Source organism: Cricetulus griseus, chromosome 6 (assembly GCF_003668045.3).
Source record: "Cricetulus griseus strain 17A/GY chromosome 6, alternate assembly CriGri-PICRH-1.0, whole genome shotgun sequence".
NCBI classification, from domain to species: domain Eukaryota; kingdom Metazoa; phylum Chordata; class Mammalia; order Rodentia; family Cricetidae; genus Cricetulus; species Cricetulus griseus.
The window spans coordinates 87,262,372-87,285,163 of record NC_048599.1 but is presented as its reverse complement, the minus strand read 5'-3'; the positions used below and the strand labels follow the sequence as shown (position 1 = coordinate 87,285,163).

General features: G+C 34.4%; 1 protein-coding gene and 1 pseudogene across 1 annotated transcript; both read right to left on the bottom strand.

Moving 5' to 3' along the window:
- Positions 1–9,815: 9,815 nt before the first annotated feature.
- LOC113836357 (olfactory receptor 4A15-like) lies at positions 9,816–10,769 on the bottom strand. Its single transcript, XM_027421080.1, has one exon. The coding sequence runs from the start codon at positions 10,758–10,760 to the stop codon at positions 9,816–9,818; it is 945 nt and encodes a 314-aa protein (XP_027276881.1). The 5' UTR covers positions 10,761–10,769.
- Positions 10,770–18,642: 7,873 nt separating this feature from the next.
- Positions 18,643–19,578, bottom strand: LOC103162010 (annotated as a pseudogene).
- Positions 19,579–22,792: the final 3,214 nt, after the last annotated feature.

Below are 22,792 nucleotides of genomic sequence, written 5' to 3'. Positions count from 1 at the left end.
CAGTCCCATGAGGATGAATTAAGTCACATTCCTTCTGTTTTCTTTCATTTGTATGCTGCTAGAGAGCTCAAAATTGCTGGGTTAACCTGGCAAAAAAGAATCTCAGTAGAAAACTTGAGATTTTTTTATTATAAGAGGAAATCATTTTAATAAAAAAGACCATTCTGTTTCATGGTATGCAGAAGAGAAGAAACTTGCTATTTCATATATTTTATAAAAGGATATTTGAATAAATTTCAACATCTTACAATGATCCTGCAGTCTTCATACATGTTGTCAATAGACAATTTTTTAAAACAGAAATCACATGAATTATATTTTTTCATGTCTTTGCCATGGGTTTTCTGTCACTATACTAGGGGTTTGTTTTTTATATGAACTGAAGCAGAAATGTTATTAACTAACTTTAGATGAAACTCTCAATTTCACTCCCAGTCACTGTTAACTTCTGTAAGCATACTCATACATCAATTAAAAATAATTTCACATAAATCAGTGTGGTCATAGAGCACATATAGTATTTTGGTGTGTGTGTATGTATGGGTGTGTGTGTGTGTGTGTGTGTGTGTGTGTGTGTGTGTGTATGTGTGTAAGAGCAAACATGTTTGAATGGAGTGTGGTTCTTAGATGTGCTTATTAACAAGGTGAGTTTATCAATTCATTAAAAAGGTCATTTTTGAATATTATTAACCTATGGCTTCAGTCCTTAATATGGATAGATAGATGATAGATAGATAGATAGATAGATAGATAGATAGAATTATAAATAAGGCTTATTTTCATATCCTCATAGCAAGAGAATATGATGAGTCAAAGATAGAATTATATAGATTACTAGAGTGCACTGCCTGATGTGAGAATAACAGCAAAATAAAACTATTGTAGAGATTTAGTAAAGCCATCACTTCCTGTAAGGAAACAAAAGTAGTCATCACTGTGTAGGATTGGAAATGAGTAAGGAAGGATCAAGGAATACAATTATTATAAACATCCTCTTGGAAGTCAGCTGGATAAATCCTATTGGAAGGAGCAGAGATTGTATCAGTAAACGAAAGTATCATAGAGCAAGGTTCTAGACAAAGCAAATTAGTTGTGGGACTTTTGGGGTTTTATAGGCCATGATCAAGAGTGTTATTTTATTATGGATAATACATTAAGCCTCCAGAAGATTTTACAAAAAAGAAAGTCATAATCTGAGTTAACTTTTTTGCAGATGGCTCTAACCATTCTGTGAAGAATAATATATGAATTACTGAGAGAAGAAATGAGACTAGTTGAGATGTTCAGATCATGAACTCACTGAAAGGGTGGTACAAGTAGAAATGGTTGTTTAACATGTGCTATAAAATAGAATATAGTAAAATGATTCCAAAACTGTTATTCCCATGACCCCACACAAAATTAAATACATTGCTACTTGTGGAGACAACATCATGTATAAAGAACTCAGATGAAATACTCGCATTTGCTTGTGGGCTTATCAAGAGAAAGGCTCAATAACCTTTAAATCAATAGTGAGCTGTATATTATTATCCATATTTAATAAATAAAATAAATGTTTCTCAGAAAATTTAAGGAAGTAGTTTAATATCATTTAGAAGACTATAGCCTTTGCTTTACACTGAAATGCAAGTAATGCACATTTGACCTCTAAGGCTCTTAATATATTCTTTAAACCACTGATACATGACTTTAGAACTAGGAAGATGAAAGGGAGAACAGCACCCAAATTATCACAAGTGTATATGAAAAAGTTGCCAGCATCAGCTACTTACTTTCTCTAAACATTTTATAAATTGGATGCCAATACGTATGAAAATTGTGATAGTTTGACACATATAATTCCATTTCTAACACAAATATTATTTTCTGTCACAAGTAATGCTTATTTATAACAGTTGTTACTCTGCTACTCTTCTCTTTGATATATATTTTTTACTTTATTAATCATCAGCCCTTCTCTTCCAAACACAAACAGGATATCTCCACTTGTTAGTTCCCAGTCTAATTCTTCCAAATATTTTTTATAAGAAAGATAGTGGAGAGTATGACTAGGAAATTGTATTGCAACTTTCCAAGTACTGAAGGGTTAACTTGAAATTCTGATCATGTTGAAATACAAATGATCCTGGGTGGTGTTGGCACATGTCTTTAATCCCAGCACTCAGGAGGCAGAGTTAGATTGATCTCTGTAAATGTGAAGCCAGCCTAGTGTACAGAACTTGTTCCAGGACAGCAAAGGGTGTTACATATAGAAGCCCTGTCTCAAAAACACCAATTTAGAAAGAAAGATAGAAAGAAAGAAAGAAAGAAAGAAAGAAAGAAAGAAAGAAAGAAAGAAAGAAAGAAAGAAAGAAAAAGAAATACAAAGGACTTACTCCTAGTGACAACAGAGTTAGAATTTGGGAATATTAGGTACCAATGAGTTCCTGAATATTATCAGGTTTTTCCTGTTTTTTGTCAGCTTTCACCAGTCACCATGTTTTCACACCTCTTTCACAAAGCAACACATAGAGAACCACCTGAACACTTTTCCACAGAAAGCTCTACTAGTAGAAAACAAATTCCATGTATGTCAGGAAGGGATTGACACCATTACTAAACAGCCAATAGCTCAGAGGCCATGTCATTAAACTCACTTTTTAAAAAGTCATCTCTCCCATCCAAGTACTAACCTGGCCTGACCCTGCTTAGCTTCCAAGATCAGATGAGATTGGGCACATTAAGGGTGGTATGGCCATAGACCTGGACACATAGGGGAAAGCCTAGGCACGGCCCAGGATCATGTGGTGGACTTTGGGGAGCCACCTTCAAGGGTCCTACCCTGCCTGGAGAGTGGAGGGTGGATGGGGTGGGGGATTGGGGAGGAGAATTGGGGGAAGGGGAGGGAGAGGGAGAAGGGATTGACATGTGAAGCATGCTTGTTCCTAATATGAACGAATTAAAAAAAATAAGAAAAAAAAAGAATGTTGCAACTTGTAGGTCAGCCATGACCCAGTGGAAGCTGCACATCCATGCATATAGGAACAGCACAAATTGGACTTGATGGGTGAGACAATAAGAACATGAAATTGGGTACTTATGAAAAGGGTGAATTTGGGAGGAGTTGGGGGATGGGGTCAAAACTCAACTTATTGAATGAAATTGTTAAGGGACTAATAAAAAGATATGTTTTTTTTTAAAGTCATCTCTTCCTACTTTCAGGAATTAAAAAGAACAAAATCCTTTAATTGATAGAAATGGATATTATTAATGTAATATTATAATGGATATTATTAATGTAATATATTGGGAAGAATTGTATTTATGTAGATTTTATATAAACAAAACATGGAAAATGCCTTCTTAAGCAATATCAATAAATTGTTAAGTTGTAAACTCCAGCTTGAAAGTTAGCCATCTCTCATGTGGCCAGCAAAGCCCTGGTTTTATAAATATCCGGAGGAAAGGTAATCAATAAGCTCAAGATACACCTGATCTCCCTGTCTGTTTCAGTTCTACTCACAGTAACCAGGAAATGGAATCAACCCAGTTCAAATGTCAATGAATAGGTAAAGAAAAAAGTTACCAAAGCACACAAGGAAATACTATTCAGCAGCATAAATACTTGAATCTTGTCATTTGTTACAAAATTAATTGAGCCTGGGGGAAAATGTTCAATAAGATAACCTGTATTTTTAAAATCCTATAGCAAAGAGTTAAGGAACAAGTTTCACTGTTTGGAGTGATGGCTCAAGATTTAAGAGCCCTGGGTGCTTTTTCAGAGGACTCATGTTTGATTCCCAGCTGCTACAAGATGACTCCCAATCTTCTGTAACTCCTGTTCCAGGAAATATAGCACACTCTTCCACCTTCCCCAGGCACCAGGCACAGTTGTGGTGCATAGACATGCAATCAGGCAAAACACTAATATGCATAAAAGAGTAACAATAATAATAATAGTGTACATTTCATTATGATCTCTAATGTCTTCATTTTCCAAGACACTAATGTCACATGGAAAAAATGGAGCTAATTAAAATTAGCAATAACATAGAGAAAGGAGTCAAACAAAACAGAATTGTCTTTAGTGCTCTATAGAAGAGAGGCAGAATAAAGAAAACTTGGTGGCTGGGAACATAAACATTGGATAAGATAGGAGGAATAATTTGCATTGTTCTGTATAAAAGTAGGATGGCTATAATTCACAGTTTTTGTATATTTTAAAATATTCAAAATAATTTTAATGTTCTCAAAGGAAATGACAAATATTTGTAATAATGGATATGGCAGTTATGCAATTTCATAATGTTCTATTTTATCAGTGTATAGTTACTATATACCAATAAAATCATTTTAACATAAGTTATAGCATCATTTTAAATAAAGTAAAAATTGTTGGGGGGCAGCTTCAGAACAAGTATTGGGGTTTTCTGAGATTGATACTGTAGGGGATTCTGTAGCCAGACCCTAAGCAGGCATGGCTACAACTGGCTACATGATATTTTTATCTTTTTCCTATATGGAATAATTTTAGTCATATTGGGATAATCAAACTATACAAGTTTGTTTGCCTAATTGAGCTATATTGATACTTCAATTAGCTTATTGTTTCACAGGTGAAAATCACCATTATGGAAATGAAGATGTTGAGTGAACATAATGAAATACATCCTTGAACTCTTTAGGATTCTCACCACAAAAACACACCCCAAAGAGTAAAGATAAGAAAATAATGTTAAAGTCCCAGATCAAGTCTGTACTTCATGTCTACTCATATTCCAAAGATAACCAAGGAAATTAAGTGTAAATATGTAGTGGGAATCATTGCATCACTATTTTTGCTTTTATCTTCCTTTATTAATTATTTGACAATTTCAAACTGAAGCATATTGCATTCTGATCACATTCTCCACCCCCCACAAATCACCAGTTCAACAAGTCCCCCTCATACTACAGTCATTTTGTTTTTATTGGTTTTAATTTTTGCTTTGTGACCTTTTGAATTTTAACCAAGTCACCCAAAAGAATGTAGGCATGGAACCACTCCCTAGAGCATCAGTGGCTATTTCTCCAGTGGTTACACCACTCAAAACAATGATTTCCCTTCTCCCAATAGCCAGCAAATGGCAAGAGTCTTACAGGAAGGATCAAGTCGTATAAATAGTACCCTTTTCATCCATGATTCAATGTTGATGGACCTAGTCTTGTGCAGGTAACTACAGCTCATGGAAGTTCATGAATGCAACAGGAATGCCATGCCTAGAAGAAAGTATTTCACAGCCCTCATCCCTATTTTCTAGTTCTTACATTTTCTCTCTCCTTCTAATTCAACATCCCCTGAGCCTTGAACCAGATAATATGGAAGTAGTACTCAACCATAACTTATTACAGTCATTGTCCAACCATAATTATTTCTTTGGATTACATTCTGTTTGCTTTAAAAAGAAGCAGATCAGGTTAAAGGCAAAAACCTCAAGGATTATAAACATGAATATTTACAAAAGCAGTTTGACAACATTTCCATTTAGCCAAATAGCAGCAATAGGACACCCCTAATACCTACTACAACTCCAGTCAAGGACCTTAACCAGGCTCACAGTAACAGCCATAAAACTTCCTGCTGTGGGATGTGACATCAGTCCTAATGAGAACACACTAGAATCCCCCCATAACTGTCATGCCACATAGGCACATCTTGCCCAGCAGGTTGGTATTGCATATTGTATTATCTACAGCTGCGTAAAACAAACCAGCCAATTATTTTTATTAGATTTGATGCCTACTACATAGGAGGGGTTTTATTTCTAGTACTGCAATATGGACACACTTCTGTGACTAAGGAGGCCCTGGGTTATGTGGTTGGTGGGGGCATCTACTGACATTGTTTAAATAAATGGTCACATTGTTAAACTTGCTTCTACATACTTGTGTCTATGGTTTGTGCTCCCTCAACCTTGGTTAGAGAAGCTTCTTATTGCTGGGGGTGTCGGTGACTGCAGAGACTTATAACTGGTCATATTGAAAGACCAGGAGTGAGACAGACTCCCCTATAAACAGACAGACAGAAAGCGGGGCCAAAACTGAGGGAAAAAAAGATGGTGAACTTCCATGATGACTGGCTTATTTTCATTCTCCTGACCTGAGACAAAATCCTGGCAGCTTAAAACACAGGCCTTGTTTGCATTTTTTGCTGACAGACCGGCTCAATATCTTCAATTCCAGATCAAGACCTTTTTACATGTTATGAGCCAATCAGTTTTTGTCTTTCTTCAAACTGACCCACACTGAATTAGGGATGGAAACACCTTCAGTAGCCTAAAAACTCCCAGCACTCAAGAAAACCCTGGGGTTTAGATTCCTGAGTTTCCCCTATGCTTTTGGGGCTGGTGGTCTTTTTCTGTGGTATGGGTCCCCTAGCTCTCAATAAAAGCCCTTCTTCAATTGATGATTTTGTCTGATCCTGCTTACTATATCTGAGATTTCTCTGCTACAACCTGTAGAGATGAAGATGTTTTTCCTTGCAAATTAATTCTTTAACTGGAAGAAAATGGGGCCCAACAAGGGGGAGGGAGAGGGAGAAGGGCTTGGCATGTGAAACAGGCTTGTTTCTAATTTGAACTAAGAAAAATGACTCAAAAATACAAAAAAATTCTAACTACTAAAAATATTGCTGAGAGTAAGTGACCTGAGTGCTTAACAATAGATAGTCATCCATACAAGCCTTCTCCTAGTCAAGGCTAAGTGTACACAATGGTGACGGGACAAGAAGAATGTAGGAACCAGAGTATAGACAGAAAAGTTATGAAATGTCATCTTCTGAAAATAATATTGTTGATACAAGCCACCAACTCACACCATCTTTGGATACCTTCACAAGATCATACCAGTTAGAAGTTTCATCAAGATTTACGGAAGGACTCTCAAGCCCTTACCTCTAGGTAAAAAGCCACTGGTAGCTGAGGGTTGATAAAGGGTGTCACTATTATTTGAAGAAATGGATGATTGTATGTTGCCTAAAACACAGTGGGTAACCCCACACTCATTTGTATATGATCAGCACTAATTAGACTAAGTTGGCCAATAATAATGGTAGTAATAATAATAATAATAATAATAATAATAATAATAACAATAACAATAATAAAATCAGATGTGAAATCAGAAGTGAAACTAGATGGTGGGTCCCAGGGAGAGTTAGAGAGAAAAAATAAAAACCATGATTTAGATTTTTAGTGAATAAGTAAAAATATAATTTTTAAAAACTTTAGCAAAAATTACATAAATAAATGTGTTTAACAGACACAGGTTTTCAAGGCTGCTACAGATGTTGTGAGATTGATACTCTAAAAAAAAATGCTTCTGTACAGGAATCCTAAGGAAAAGACAAGCATATTTCAGTGATGTTTTTAGAGATATTTTATCCTAATAAGATAAACCTTACAGGATTTATTGAAGTCTCACAAAATCTATAGGATTTATAACACATTTAAAAATTGAATAGTTGGAAATAAATTGCAAGCAAAATGTTGTGCCTCAAACCAACTATATGAGACAGACTAAGAAAAATATTAACCTAAACCTATACATACATGTCATCACGTGTGGAAAATACTGGACATCTCAAAAACAAAAACAGAAGGCCCAAGTATGGGAACCAAATCGTTGGAGTATGACTTCAGAGTAATAGAATGAAATAGCATAGGCTATGCTAGTTAGCTTTTAATTGCTTAAGAGAAAATGGGCCCATTTTGATTCACTGTTTTAGTGGTACTGTCCATTAGTGTATGGCTCCATTACTATAGACCTGTGGTAATGCAGAATATCATCACTACAGGAATCAAAGATATCCTGGAAGCAATATTACACACATAATAACAGGTTTCTATTAAATCTTCTTTTGTCTCACTAAGTTCCTAGTGGAATTCCCCTCAAAGGTGCTGTCCTATATGCCAATGAACTCTGGTATCACTGTCTTAGACACATGCAGAAATGTGACTTACTAATCTCTTAGACATCTCAAAAATGCAGTCAAGAATTAAGATTAACCATCATATATGCCCAAGCAGTATTCAGTGTTGCTATGGAACAATGATTTCCATGTTTGTCCTTCACTTTCCCCTAAGATCACAAGTATTTCAATTCAGAGGTGTAATACTCAAAGAACAGCACCCAAGAAGCAATGGAAGCCTCAACTACAGGGTTAAATTAGTTAAACTCCTGGGCCTTACATCTGAGCCTGATGTGATTTGGTTTAGATTTACAAAGAAATCTCTAGAGAACAGAGAGACTCATGGTGCATATGAAAGGATAGGTATTCCAGTGAATAATAAAGATTATACTAGATTAAATTACCCAAAAAGTACATTCTACTTTGGGCAATTCTACAGAATATCGCCCCTCTTTTATCAAAAGACAGACTTTATCTACTTGAACACTGAATGAACTTCAAGACTTTCCTAACTAATGAGATATGGCAGAACTGACTCTATCTAACATCTAAAGTTGTGTGTAAAGAGTTTGGTTATCTTCCCTGAGTCTTTTTGAGCTCTGAGACACTATATACATTGTTAATTATTCTGAAGCTAGTAGGCTTGATAGAACATTTTGAAAGACCACATAAAAATGTGGGGAGTTGCTGTCCAAGGCAAACGAGCTATATTACCCTCAATGTTCAAGATATACTTACTGTAAATATAGTAAAGAATCTTATACACGATCTGAAAGACAGGCAATATATGACACCCCTTATGAGATGACACCTGTGATGTAAGAGCCCACTTGAGCTGCTCACAAATGTCTAATCTAGGTAAAGCATCTGATAAAAATAAGAAGGTGGATCTGGTACTTTATTCCTAAATGCTGTGCCCATTTAACATACCCTTGGAGTATCAGACCCTCTGCAGTAATTCAAAATCTGAATAGAATGAAAGTTATGAAAATGTTGTAAAAGGATAGTGTTGCACGGTAGTTATTCGATAGATAGACTTGAGAAACCAACTATTATGATAAGAAATAAGGTATACTTCCATATCATGTGAGGTGTGAAAGGTAACAATTGGTGTGGGGATTAAATAACTTTAAAATATTTATATTGTTTCTATATATACATATGGGATCAGGGTATGACTCTGATGAATATAAGCACAGTATTCTCTTCAGGAAATCAGCTTCCCCATCTCTGTGACAACTTCAATGGAAAATCCTTATCTCTGTCATTTTCACAATATTATCCAGAAGCCAGACTCTAATTCTAGTAATTATGATGTTCCTAACTCTTCATGTTGAACACCTATCTCACGAATCAATTATCTGTACTACTTTTATTTCCCCCACCCATTGAATAAACATTTCAAGCACGCTTTTAGTCAATATATGTTGAATTTCTGAACAAGTTCTCCATGATTGATACAGGGTAGATGAACTACTTGAAGTGTTAGCATTATAGCTACATTGACTAAATAATTTATAAATTCAAAAATGGAGGAATGAATAAATAATACATATTTATGTGTTTATTAAAATAAATTTGAAACTCAAAATAAAGGAAATAAAATTGAAGTGGGAATGAAATAAATCATAAGATAGGATGATGACAAACTTAAAAGTATGAAGCTTATACAAAAGTAGTCTCTAAAGTCAAATGTAATTTACATATGATATTATATTACTACTTTATATATATATATAATATATATATATATATATATATATTACTTTTTATTAAGACACTAACTTACCAAAAGAGAACAATAGTAAAAATGGTACATGCTTGCAACAAAACTGTTGTCTTTGTAAAATATATCTATATAAATAAGTATCCTGGATTTCATTTTTCAAGAATGAAATAGCCTACTCACAACTGAGCTATATTTTTGGCTCCAAAGTTTCCTCATGGCATTTTTCATTTCTGAGTTCCTCAGGGTGTAGATTAATGGATTCAACATCGGAGTTATGAAAGTTAAAACGACAGTCACAGACTTATCTACGGGGAATGTGGAGGTAGGCCTGGCATACAGGAAGATGCAGGGAACAAAGAATAAAACAACCACAGTAATATGGGACGCACATGTGTACAAAGCTTTGCGCTTCCCTTCCACACTATGTGACTTAAGGGAGTGTAAAATGACCCCATAGGAAACTAGAAGAATTAAGAAAGTGACAGTGCAAATGGCCCCTCCATTTGCTATCATACAGAGTCCAATGAGGTAAGTATTGGTACAAGCTAGTTTTAGCAAGGGATACATATCACAAACAAAGCTGTCAATGATATTTGGACCACAGAAAGGGAGCTGATAAATGAAGATGAACTGAATTAATGAGTGAATAAAACCCCCAATCCAGGCCCCCAACAGCATGAGGACACACACCCGCCTGTTCATGATGGTCAAATAGTGAAGAGGTTTACAGATGGCCACATAGCGGTCATAGGCCATCACCACCAGAAGAATGACCTCAGCTCCAGCAAATAAATGGTCTATGAAAACTTGAGTCATACAAGCCTGGAAGGAAATGGTCTTTGTTGCATAGAGCAAGTCAATGATCATTTTGGGAGCAATGGCAGTAGAATAGACAGTATCTATAAATGATAAATAAGCCAGAAAAAAGTACATAGGAGAGCCCAGGGACTGGCTGGCCATGATGGTCACCATGATGAGCAGGTTGCCCATTACTGTCACAATGTAGATGAGCAAGAATGTGACAAACAGAACCTTTTGGCCCTCAGGGTTCTGGGTGAGGCCCAGGAGGATAAATTCGGTTACATTGTTCCTCTTTTCCATAAGTTCTTCTGAGGATGCTGAATTCACCCAGAGTACCTGGAAACAAGTGCATATAATGAATTTGCAAAGATCTTAAATCCATGTCACAATGTGACAATTTTCTCAACAGTTCTACCAGGCTTGGTTACACAGGCAGTTGGAATCTACTCCCCTATTTACAGACTCATTTGGAAACTATGTCTACCACCATAATAGTGAATCTTAAGGGTTCTGTCTAGCAAACACTTGGGTGATTTATCTCAAAAATGATCCAGTGAAAACATAATCATAGTATTATAATATATTCTCATTTTTATTTAAAATAATATCTATAATAAAAAATAAATTATTGTGCTAATGTTTATAGGCTTTATGATTATAATATGAGATCATATCATATATAAATCATAGCAATTGTATCAGACAGTTTGATTGCTCTTTAAATGCTCATCTCAATTTAATCAAATCTCAAACTTCCTTAGATATGTGAGTGAAAAATAAATGTTAAATTTACTCTATCCATGAAAATTCATAAAAGCAATATTTTTAAAATATACACATACTCACAAAGTGTGACAGTGATGGTTACTTGACATTGTGGGTTGTATATTTTACCAAAATCAAAAATAATGAAATATCCACAGAGCACCTGAACATTTAAAATACCATATGCACAGTGACAGTTTATTTAAAAAGTGTTATATTCTGCAAATGAAATTAAATATATGTTTCATGTTATTAACTCTTACTGTAAAAATATGTATCATGGTATTTACTATGTTTTACCGTAGGTTTTCTCTATCTTAAAGCACATTGCTAAGCATAATACATTTGGAGATGTTATTTTAATTGCATTTTTTCTAGCACTAATCTATGAAATGAAAAAGCATGCATATTATAACTGATTTTTGGGCCTGGCATTAAACTCTTTTGATATAATTTAGAGGCATATTTAAGGATGGTACACAACTCATTTAGAGTAAGTAGAGGTTTCCGTGAATATGTTACCTGTATTTTTCTATTTCAATATTGACTTCTTGTTTCAAATCCAGATATCTAAAATTTTGTTGTTGATTCTTGCAAATAATAACTTCGTTTGATGAAGATATGATGATATTACAAACACAACAATCCAGGTATAATGGCAAGAACAAGATGATAGCATGCATAGTCACTGGGACTTTAAATCTTACCTAGATATATGGCTCCTTTAGCTTGCACTGAAAATAACTATTATTTCTATTTTACAAGGCATTTTAGTTTAAATTAATGGATTTACTTACATTTGACTTCAAAATCAAAAAGTAGAAGGACTAGCTGTGTCATCTCATATGAACACTGTTGTTCAAATATATCAAGCAAGTTTAAAGCTTCACTCTTTACTTGAAAATTAGACTTTTATAATACACTTAATCCAATGTGCATAAGCACTGGTTAATCTTAAAAGTAGAGCTGGTTTTGCATTACTGTGTCATTTACAACTCTGTATCAATGTGGTTCATAGCTAGTACATACTGGCTTTTATTTCATTTTCTGAGGCAACATTAATTCCCAAAGAGAATGATTCTATAAGGAAAGGTACTTAATGATGAAGCTTAAGCTAGTTCACTGAATAGTTCAAACTCTCCCCTAAGCACTTGCTCCAAATTAAATTATCCAAGGATTCATGCCCTTCCTGCCCAAGAGAACTGGTGTCTTCTACATACTCCTTCCAATAGAATATGTATGTTCTGAGACATACCCGGACAGTTATTTCAGGATTATCCAGTGGAAGAAAACAGAGACCTAATATGAAGTAACAAATTATCGATCAAACAAAAATATTAGGTTATATGAATAAGAGCCAATTTCTCAACTGTCTTGGACTTGAAAATTCACATTCAGAAGGCACTGACATAATAAAGAGAGCTAGGTCCTCCGTATACACATTATGTCTGTGTAGCCAGGTGTTCTTGTGGGACTCCCAATAGTAGCAGTGTTTGTGTGTGTGTGTGTGTGTGTGTGTGTGTGTGTGTGTGTGTGTGTGTGTGTGTTGTGTGTTTGTGTCTGTGTGTCTGTGTGTGTGTAGGGGGATCCCTCTGACTCTTTTGCCTTTTCCTCTTAGTCAGTTGCCTTGTCCATATGAGGGTTTCTGCCTAGTCTTTTTGTAACTTGTTATGCCACACTAATTTTAAGTGACAAGGATAGAGATTTGAGATTCATGTTTTTTAAACTTAATTTATTCTTTGAAAATTTCATACATCTCTACAATGGGTCTTTATTATATCCATCACTCAATCCCTCCTCCAATCCCATGATGACATCTCACTTCCTACTTCATGTCTTTCCTTAACAATTCTTTGTTTAACCTACAACGTCCTATTAGTGCCTGGTGTGAGGACATTCACTGGAGTATGGACTATCTTTCAGTGAGCACAATCATAAATTAAAGAGACTCTTTCTCCCCCAGCAGCAACTACCTACCAATAACTCTTCAGCTAGGGATAGAATGCCGACTTTATATCTGCTCTTTAGCTGAAAGTTTTTAGCATGTCTAAGAATTTTCTGGTAGAGTAATCAGTGTCTCATCTATGCAATCTATATTATCTGAGAAAAATGATTCTGCTTCATTTCCTATTTGTATCTCTTTATTTCATTCTTTTGTATTGCTTCTCTTACTAACTCTAAGCAGAAAAAAGCAATGGAATCTTGAAATTCGAAGGCAAATGGATGGATCTAGAAGAAACCATCCTGAGTGAGGTAACCCAGTCACAAAAAGACAAACATGGTATGTACTCACTCATATATGAATTTTAGACATAGAGCAAAGAATTACCAGCCTACAATCCTCTTCACCAAAAAAACTAGGAAACAAGGAGGACTCTAAGAGAAAAAAGCATGTACCCCAGAGAATGGGAAGGGTCAGGATCTCATGAGCTAATTTGGAGCATGAGGATAGGGGAGAGGGAGCTGGCAGAATGAGAGAAGGAGAAGAAGAGGGGAGAGGTGGAAATGGGGGACCAGAAATGTTGAGTTGGGGGAAGAATAGAGCAGAGCAAAATGAGAGATACAATATCAGAGGGAGCCATTATAGGTCTGAGGAGAGATCTGGCATCAGGGAGATTTCCAGAGATCTACAAGGATGACATGAACTGACAATCTAGGTAATGGTGGAGAGGATAACCTAAATTCCCTTCCCCTATAATGAGACTGATGACTACTTTTTATGCCATCCTAGAGCCCTCATCCAGTGGCTGATGGAAGCAGAAGCAAACATCCACAGATATACACTGAACTAAAAATTTCAAGAGTTTTCTTATAGTAAATTCATAACATGATGGTATAGCCTACTTACTTTGAATTAAACACCTTTGAGTTTATTCTTGCTGAGGAATTTCCTATAGTGTAGTTCTTTGGTGAAGCTATGCTCATGTGTGAATTTTCTCTATGTTTAATTCTATTTCCATCAATATTTACACATTACTCCCTAATCAAAAGTAATCAACTCTAGATAAATCTACCATCAGTAATTTGTTTGGAAACAATGCTTATCAATTCTTGGCAAAGTTTTGTTTACTTCTCAGTGCTTAAGCTAAAATAGTGGACTGAAATGTGGTGTAGTTTTCTTCTTGCTCTAGGTTGTATGAAATGCTACCTGTCTTCTCTTCATTTTGAAATGCTAAAATATAGGTAATATGTGGATAGAGTAAGATTTAAGTATTCAATGTGTCTTATTTGAATTTTAGCCCATATGCACCTCTTTTAATTTGTTTAGCATAGTAGTATTTTAAATTAGGAAATAAAAATTAGTACCCTCAGCTGTTTCTGGTCTTCCTTTATTTCTGAGAATTATAAGCTTCTTTTATTTTCTTCTTTTGCTATTTCAAACATGCCAACATTCCCTGGCATTCATTATTGTCTGTAGAAATGAGGTCTTTTTAAGAATGATGTCCTAAGTGCTATGTACTTTGGTTCCTGTCTTCACAATTTATCACATTTTAGCCTATTGCCATTGGTTTTGGTTTGCTTTCTCAACTAGATGCTAATACACTATTGTGGACAGCACCATTCACTATGTTTGAAAGGATAGACTGATCAATTTTGAACTGACCAGGAAATGCTCTCTGCTGGCTATTTTCATAGCACTAGAAACAATATTTGAGCTTCTTGGGAGAAAAGATATCCAGTGCAGGATGCTGAATGAAACAGTACTGACCAACCAGGAATGATATAAGAGACAAGACTGTGAGAGGAACCAACTGTTTCTCTGATTGGATTTCAAGATTTCTTCATAGGGATCAGTTCATACCTGATGTTATAAATGTGGCTGAATCTTAATGTTAGGAAAGGCATAGATCAAGAAAGGAGCAAATACTGGTGAGTTTCTAAATGAATACTGTACAGGATACTTCTGTGAAGAAGGTAAAGGGGCTGCTCTTGCAGATCCAAAGCTTCAGGATCTATAACACAGCACAACAAGAAGCTATCCAAGAGGAGGCCCAGTGAGGGCCCAGTATCAATGGTTTAGCAGAAACCAGAGGCCTCAGTTCAGACCAATGACTCTGTGCAATAAAAATTAAGTAAAGATATACGGGTTAAAGGGTAAACTGTGTGACTTACTGTGTCACATTACAGCTTCCACGATGAGATTTTTCTTTTTATAATTTGTTTTTCTTTTCTGTAAATTTTTAAAAATTTTTTCAGGGGAGTTGCAAGGGCAGAGGATGTATACTAAAGGATAGGGAGATGCATGGGATTGAGATGCATAATGTGAAATCCACAAAGAATAACTAAATAAAAAGATTTGGAAAGGAAAAAATAAAATTTCTCCTTAAGAACAGGCTGTAGGCAAGACTGTAGGACATTGTCTTAATTAGTGATTTATGAAGGAGGCCAAGCCCATTGTTTGTGGTACCATCCATGGGCTTGATGTAATATTTGCTAACAAATTTCAAAGATGCATAAAAATTCATCAATATCTAGTTGGCTTATCTCAAGTACTACAAGAATGTTTCAACACAAACAAATCAACAAATGTAATATAGCACCGATACAAGTATAAAAATCATATTTTAATGTAGATTCACTACATGATTTAAAAAATCTGAAGAAAATGGCAATAGAAGATGTAAGTATCACAATAATATATGCTAGAACCAATAATATGCTGCATAGGGTAAAAACTCAATCACTCCCACAAAAACCAGAGATGATCTCAATGTATAAATTTCACCATTAATTTTTTACTTTTCTTTTTAAAATTGAATAACATAAATACTGTATTTATATAATTTTACATACCCTGCTCCTTCAACTCCTCTGCTGACTTAATCCTTCTCAAATTCATCACTTCTTATTATTGTTGAATATATGTAATTCTCCCCCATACCATGTATGTGTGTGTATGTGTGCGTGCGTGCGTGCGTGCATGCGTGTGTGTATTAAGTCCATTTAGTTTTGCTCATACATACAAGCCTTTAGGCTCACCATTCAGGATTGGATAACATATAAAGGGAGTCATTATTGGAAAAGTCTGATTTGATTGATCTCGGTCCCCCAGTAGTCATTTATTACATGTACCTCTTCTGCTATAGGTGGGGCTTTGTGGGAGTTTCTTCATCCACGTTGGAATTTCAAATGTGTTATCATTGAATAGATTTTGTCTAGGGAACAGATTTCATAGGTGAAACTCTCTGCCATATAGAGAAGACACCATCTTATAGCAATGTCTTGTTCCTGAGACTTTTAAGTCTCATTCAATAAGGGCTATCCCTTGGTATCTTAGTGACTTTTTAAGTCAAAGAAGTGATAAAGCAATTCAAATAGCAATGAAGATAAAATATATTTACTTGTAGATAAAATGATCATCTACCTGAGACTTAAAAATTCTATCAGAAATTTCATAGATATAATAAATAAATTTAGCAGAGGATCAAGATATAAAATCAATATCTACAAATCAATTCCTTTCATTGATGGTGATAATAAGCATTCAGATAGAAATAATAATATATTCTTATTCACAACCACCTAAAACTTAATTTTTGATGAAGAGGCCCAAAACAGACACTTGGAAAAAAGTCAGATTCCTCAACAAAAGATGATAGAGAAATTGGACTCCTAAATGTAGATTAATGGTACTTGAACCTTCTCTCTAACCCTTTACAAAGAACATTTGCAAATGAGTCAAAAACTTAATGCTATATCTCAAATTCTTGGACTCTATAAGGGAAATTATTTGAAAGCTTGAACAAGATATAAAACTGCAGTTGGGAAAGAGGCATGGACTCTCTGAAGTCTTGAGGTCTACTGAGAGCATGATAAATATGGTTGATAACAATATGCTATATTTTAAAAGTTGTGAGATAGTATACTTTAAGTGTTCTCAAAACAAAGTGATGAATATTGTGATATAAAATGTTAATTGGTTTAATTTAGCCATGCCATTGTGAACATACTGTATTCTGTATCATAATTGTGCATGACTTTATTTATGAGCTAAATAAATGAATGAAAAAAAGAAAATAAAAAAAGATGTTTCCATAAAAGGCTGTTATGACTCAGAGAATAGTGCCAGATTGTGTTTAATGAAAAGGTTATTGCACAACAAAGGAAGCAACTAAAAGAAGAAACAGTTTACAAAAACAGAAGAAAATCTCTGATAACTGCACATCCAATAGATGTGTAACATTAATACCTACATAAAAGGAACTAAAACAACCCTAAATAGCAAGCAATCAAACATCATAAACATAACTAAATTGAACAGCTCCCAAAATATGAATAAATGACCAATAGAAGTGGGGAATCGTGTTGAACATCATCGGCCATTAGGGAAATACAAATTGAAACTATACTGAGATTCCATCTTACCAAAATAAAAATGCCTATTCTTTTACAAATGAGGTTAATAAATACTAAGAAGGATGTATACAAAAGAGAAACCTTCTATATCTCTGGTAGGCATGTAAATTAATCCAGCCACTGTTGGATCCAGTATGGGGTGTGTGTCCTTAAAAGCCTAACTAGATCTATCATATGAGACAGGCATAACATATTTACCCAAAGCATACAGAGGAGATTATATTCAGACACAGCATGAAAAAAATTATATAATTCAAAAGAATATTGATCCAGCTATATAGTTTTCTATTATAAAAGTCAAGCTCACACAACAAATATTCCATGTATAATATGGATGATAGAACTTTTTTTTTAGATACTGTTACTTAAACAATGTTTTTGAATCTCAGCCCAGTGGTTTATCTTACTGGATACTTGGACTAAAGAGAAAAGAATTTTCCATAGACATATTTTGTGTTGAAATCTATCTCAACAAATAAATATAAATATGTTTATATGTTTTCCTATTCTGACCACACACAAAAATGGTAAGGGGAAAATTTTAATTAACTTCATTAAGGCTTTCAATAATACATGTACAGATCAAAGTATCATCTTTTAATCTATAAATACATGCAAAAACTTATCAATAAAAATGAAATTTTAAAATCATGAAATAAATTGAAAACATACAAAAAGACAAAAATATAGCCCATGAAAATCTTAAACTATGCAAGCACTTTAAACCCAGCACTTATGTGTCAGAAGAAGGTGGATCTCTGCAAGTTTAAGGGTTTAAGGCTAGCTTGGTCTACAGAGCTAGCTCCAGGACAGACAAGGTTACACAAATTAACCCTATCTCAAAAACAAAGAAACAAACAACAACAACAACAAAAACTTACATTAATATCTATTAAGTGTGTAGAATGGTCTTTGTTTTGAAAGATGTAGTATAACCCACTTAAACAGGAAAACCACTGTTTTAGAGAAATAAGATATGTAACAAAAGAGAATAACAATGAAAATGGAAAGTAAAAAAGCTTCAAGGCAAGTATCCCTTGTTTCCATGGAAGAATGAATGTCATGTTCTACAGGAAGAATATAGCTCTCCTGCTAAAGTGATTTTAGTGCTCCAAAGTCTCCTCATTGCATTTTTCATTTCTGAGTTCCTCAAGGTGTAGAGTAATGGGTTCAATATCTGAGTAATTATGTTAATACTACAGTCACAGACTTATCTATGGGGAATGTGGAAGTAGGCCTTGCAAACAAGAAGATGCAATGAACAAAGAATAAAATGACCACAGCAATGTGGGATGCACATGTATACAATGCTTTGCATTTTCCCTCCAGACTATGTGACTTAAGGTAGTGTAAAATGACCCCATAGGAAACTAGAAGAATTAAGAAAGTGACAGTGCAAATGGCCCCTCCATTTGCTATCATACAGAGTCCAATGAGGTAAGTATTGGTACAAGCTAGTTTTAGCAAGGGATACATATCACAAACAAAGCTGTCAGTGATATTTGGAAAACAGAAAGGGAGCTGATAAATGAAGATGAACTGAATTAATGAGTAAATAAAGCCCCCAATCCAGGCCCCCAACAGCATGAGGACACACACCCGCCTGTTCATGATGGTCAAATAGTGAAGAGGTATACAGAGGGTCACATAGTGATCATAGGCCATCACCACCAGAAGAATGACCTCAGCTCCAGCAAATAAATGGTCTATGAGTACTTGAGTCATACAAGCCTGGAAGGAAATGGTCTTTGTTGCATAGAGCAATTCAATGATCATTTTGGGAGCAATGACAGTAGAATAGGCAGTATCTATAAATAAGCCATAGGAGAGCCCAGGGACTGGCTGACCATGATGGTCACCATGATAAGCAGGTTGCCCATTACTGTCACAATGTAGATGAGCAAGAATGTGACAAAAAAACCTTTTGGCCCTCAGGGTTCTGGGTGAGGCCCAGAAGGATTAATTCGGTTACATTGTTCTTCTTTTCCATAAGTTCTTTTGAGGTTTATGAACTCATTCAGGTGTCAGAGCCTGCAGACAAAAAGCAGATGATGACTTTTGAAGTGATCCTAAATCCAATGACCAAAAAAATCTATGACTGGCTACTGCTCACATGGTGTAGTATCAAAATTTTCCTTAGATTTAAATCTTTGTATCCATACATTAGTACATATCTCAACCCTCAGTTGAAAACTTCTTTTCAACAGATAGAAATTTACACAGAGACATACAACTTGTAGACTATGCAGAAAATTGGAGATTGTGGAGTTTTATCTCTACTTGGCACATATAAACCCTCTATTCACAAGGCTCAAGGATAGTTGCAGAAAATGGAACAGAGTTATGAGACAATTTAGCTAAAATCTTCATTCAAATATTTGCCAGATGAAATAGGGACACTCCGCACATGAACTCACAGTGGGTATGACTGGATATTGAGGTGCAGGTAAATACCCACCATTAACTGAGAAAGAGCTTACACACTTCCCACAAGAGAAGCACCTCAGAAAATGAGTATTTGCACATACTCTCACTATCTCTCACCTAGTTTCCCCAAACTTCTTCCTATGAACACTATAATGAAACCTCAGGATGAAATGATCTCCTAAACCCAAATGCTGCTTTCTCTAGAAAAGTCTGCAAACTGGGTTTTATTTATCCTTTTTTTGTTTTCTCAAAATCATCTTCAAAAATTATGTGTTTTACTCAATCTATGTTATACTTTATGAAATAATAAACATTCCACAAATACATAGGAAATTTCCAAATTCATAAGTATTCAATAAATAAATTATTAACAGATGCTTTAAATATGTGAATCTGATTAATGGTAAAAAAATAAATACAAGATACTTGCAAATCTAGTGCCATAAGAGGGAAACAAACTGTGTTCCATGTGAGTACTAGAAATACTAGAAAATACTTTTGAACTGAAGTTTTCTGCAAGTACAGATCTATATTTTAACATAAAAACTTTGAAAACACATAGGGAAAGTCTTTGTCTGCACATTCCTATCTAAATCACTCTGTAGTGAGAATTATATCCTCAGAAAAGAGTATTTCTCCTCAAATACAGGATAATAATCATGGAAATAATTTATCTATGAAATAAGTTCCAAGTAATAATTAAATGAGATCATTGGATTTCACATCTTTAATATGAATTTTTTAAATATAATGTGTTTTATTATTCAGTTTCTTTGAAGTAAAGACAAGTAACCATTTTTAAATTCTGTCAGGAGCCAAATGAACATGGTAAAAGATTAAAATAAACAATGATCAAAGAACATGGGTTTCTTGTGTCATACATTGCTATTGCCAGTTTTGCTTTGCCTTATTGAGAAAAAGTACCTGGAACTTTTTAGATGTTGAGATGCAATTTCTGATTTGGATTATCAACCTCCAGATTCTGTATTGAACAATTATGTGACCCCAGGACAATTAGACAATATAATGTGGATTATGAAAACTGCAGAACATCTAACATACAGAAAATGTCAAGGATTAAATGCAAATATAGTTTGAAGAAAATTATTTGGCTCATAAACAAGTAAGTAAATTCAGGGTATTATTTATTGTTATTAGTTTCTCTGTATATTTTTAAAAGCCATGGCCTCTTGAAAAAACAAAACAAAAAAAAATATACAAGAATTTCCCCAGAGCCTTCATCTCTAATGACCCAAGGGGGAATTCCTATTGGATGGTTGAATGGATTATATTTTTATTGTGTACAGCTATAGGGGTTGTCTCTTATCACCATCAGGAAATTCATTGTATCACTTTTTGCATGCATCACTAATGTCTTTGAATCTTATTGCAATTAAATTTAATGCTTTAAAGCTGTAGAATCAACAGAGTGCAAAATTTTTAAGACAATAGAAATGAAATCTATAAAATAAGTATAAACAGATGGTGCCATTTTCATGAATATTCTGCAGATTTTATACTTAAATAATTACAAAAATCTTTATCCATTTTAATAAATAAAGATAAATCCACATTGAATTTCCACAGTGAATTCTCATCCATGACAACAAAAAATAATGGAAAGCTAAACCATAATAAATATTTAAGTAATGTTGAAAAAGAATTTTTCATAATAGACAAAAAGTAGTAACATCTCACTTGCCCACCAACAGAGACAAATAAGTAAATACACTATGTGGCACACACCCAAAAGTTTAGCATAGAAGTAGTTTTCAAGGACAGCCTTCTTATGCCTGTGCAAGGACATACTTTTTGACACTATCGGGAGGGAATAGCAAGAGAACAGGTAAGCAATATATTACATTTCAAACTAATCGTAATTAAATAGTGAAATTGTATGAGTTATAACAAATTTACAAATCAGAATAAAACAAAGGTACATATTTTATTATCTCCCCTCTTTGTAGTACTTGGACTAGTCATATTCATAGAAATAATACAACAGTGATTTAGGATTCAGAGGAGGAAAGGATGGAGTGTTATTGTTTGGTGGGATAAAGATTTAAGGATGATATGAAATACGGTGATGCCACATTGAAAATTAGTAGCATTTACCACACAAATAGATGTGACTTAATTATTTTAATGTGAACATTTATTTATTTATTGAAAAATATATGTAAATGCAAATTCTTCAGTCATTTAAGAAAAGAGGCTAAATATTTGATACAGAAAAAGCAGGGCTGTGCATGGGAAGAGTTGGAGGGAGGAAAGGAAATCAAACATGACCATTATATCTTAATTTGAAGAATAAAAAATACTTTTAAAACTTAAATTGAAATCTTAAAAGAATAAAACATCTTCAGATAAGCAAGTATCTAAAGACCCAGAAGGAGGTGACAATTGGTAATAATTACAATCACATTCTCTAAATTGATAAACACATTACCAGGAAGATAAACCATGCGAATGTTACATGGTTCAATATGAGCATGCTTTCAATATGCTCCCACTTCCATTATATGCATTTGAACAAGAATACAGAATTTGTAGGTAGCTGTATTTTGTTTATTGTGTCAATATTCTATAAAGCATATAAAGTATATGCACAATCCTATTCTTATCTCTGGCGTAAAACTTTGAAATGACTTGTCAACTGAATTAGGAAAGCCACAATTTAACTGTATTTAACCCTATTACAAAATCTCTGGAAAGATTTCATTGATACGTTATCTGAGTTTCTGTTTCTTCTTTGTTTACTTGTTCCAAATTAAGACTTCTGT

Excerpts from the sequence above, each read along its gene's own strand:
- LOC113836357 (XM_027421080.1), bottom strand. The coding sequence starts at position 10,760 with ATGGAAAAGAGGAACAATGTAACCGAATTTATCCTCCTGGGCCTCACC.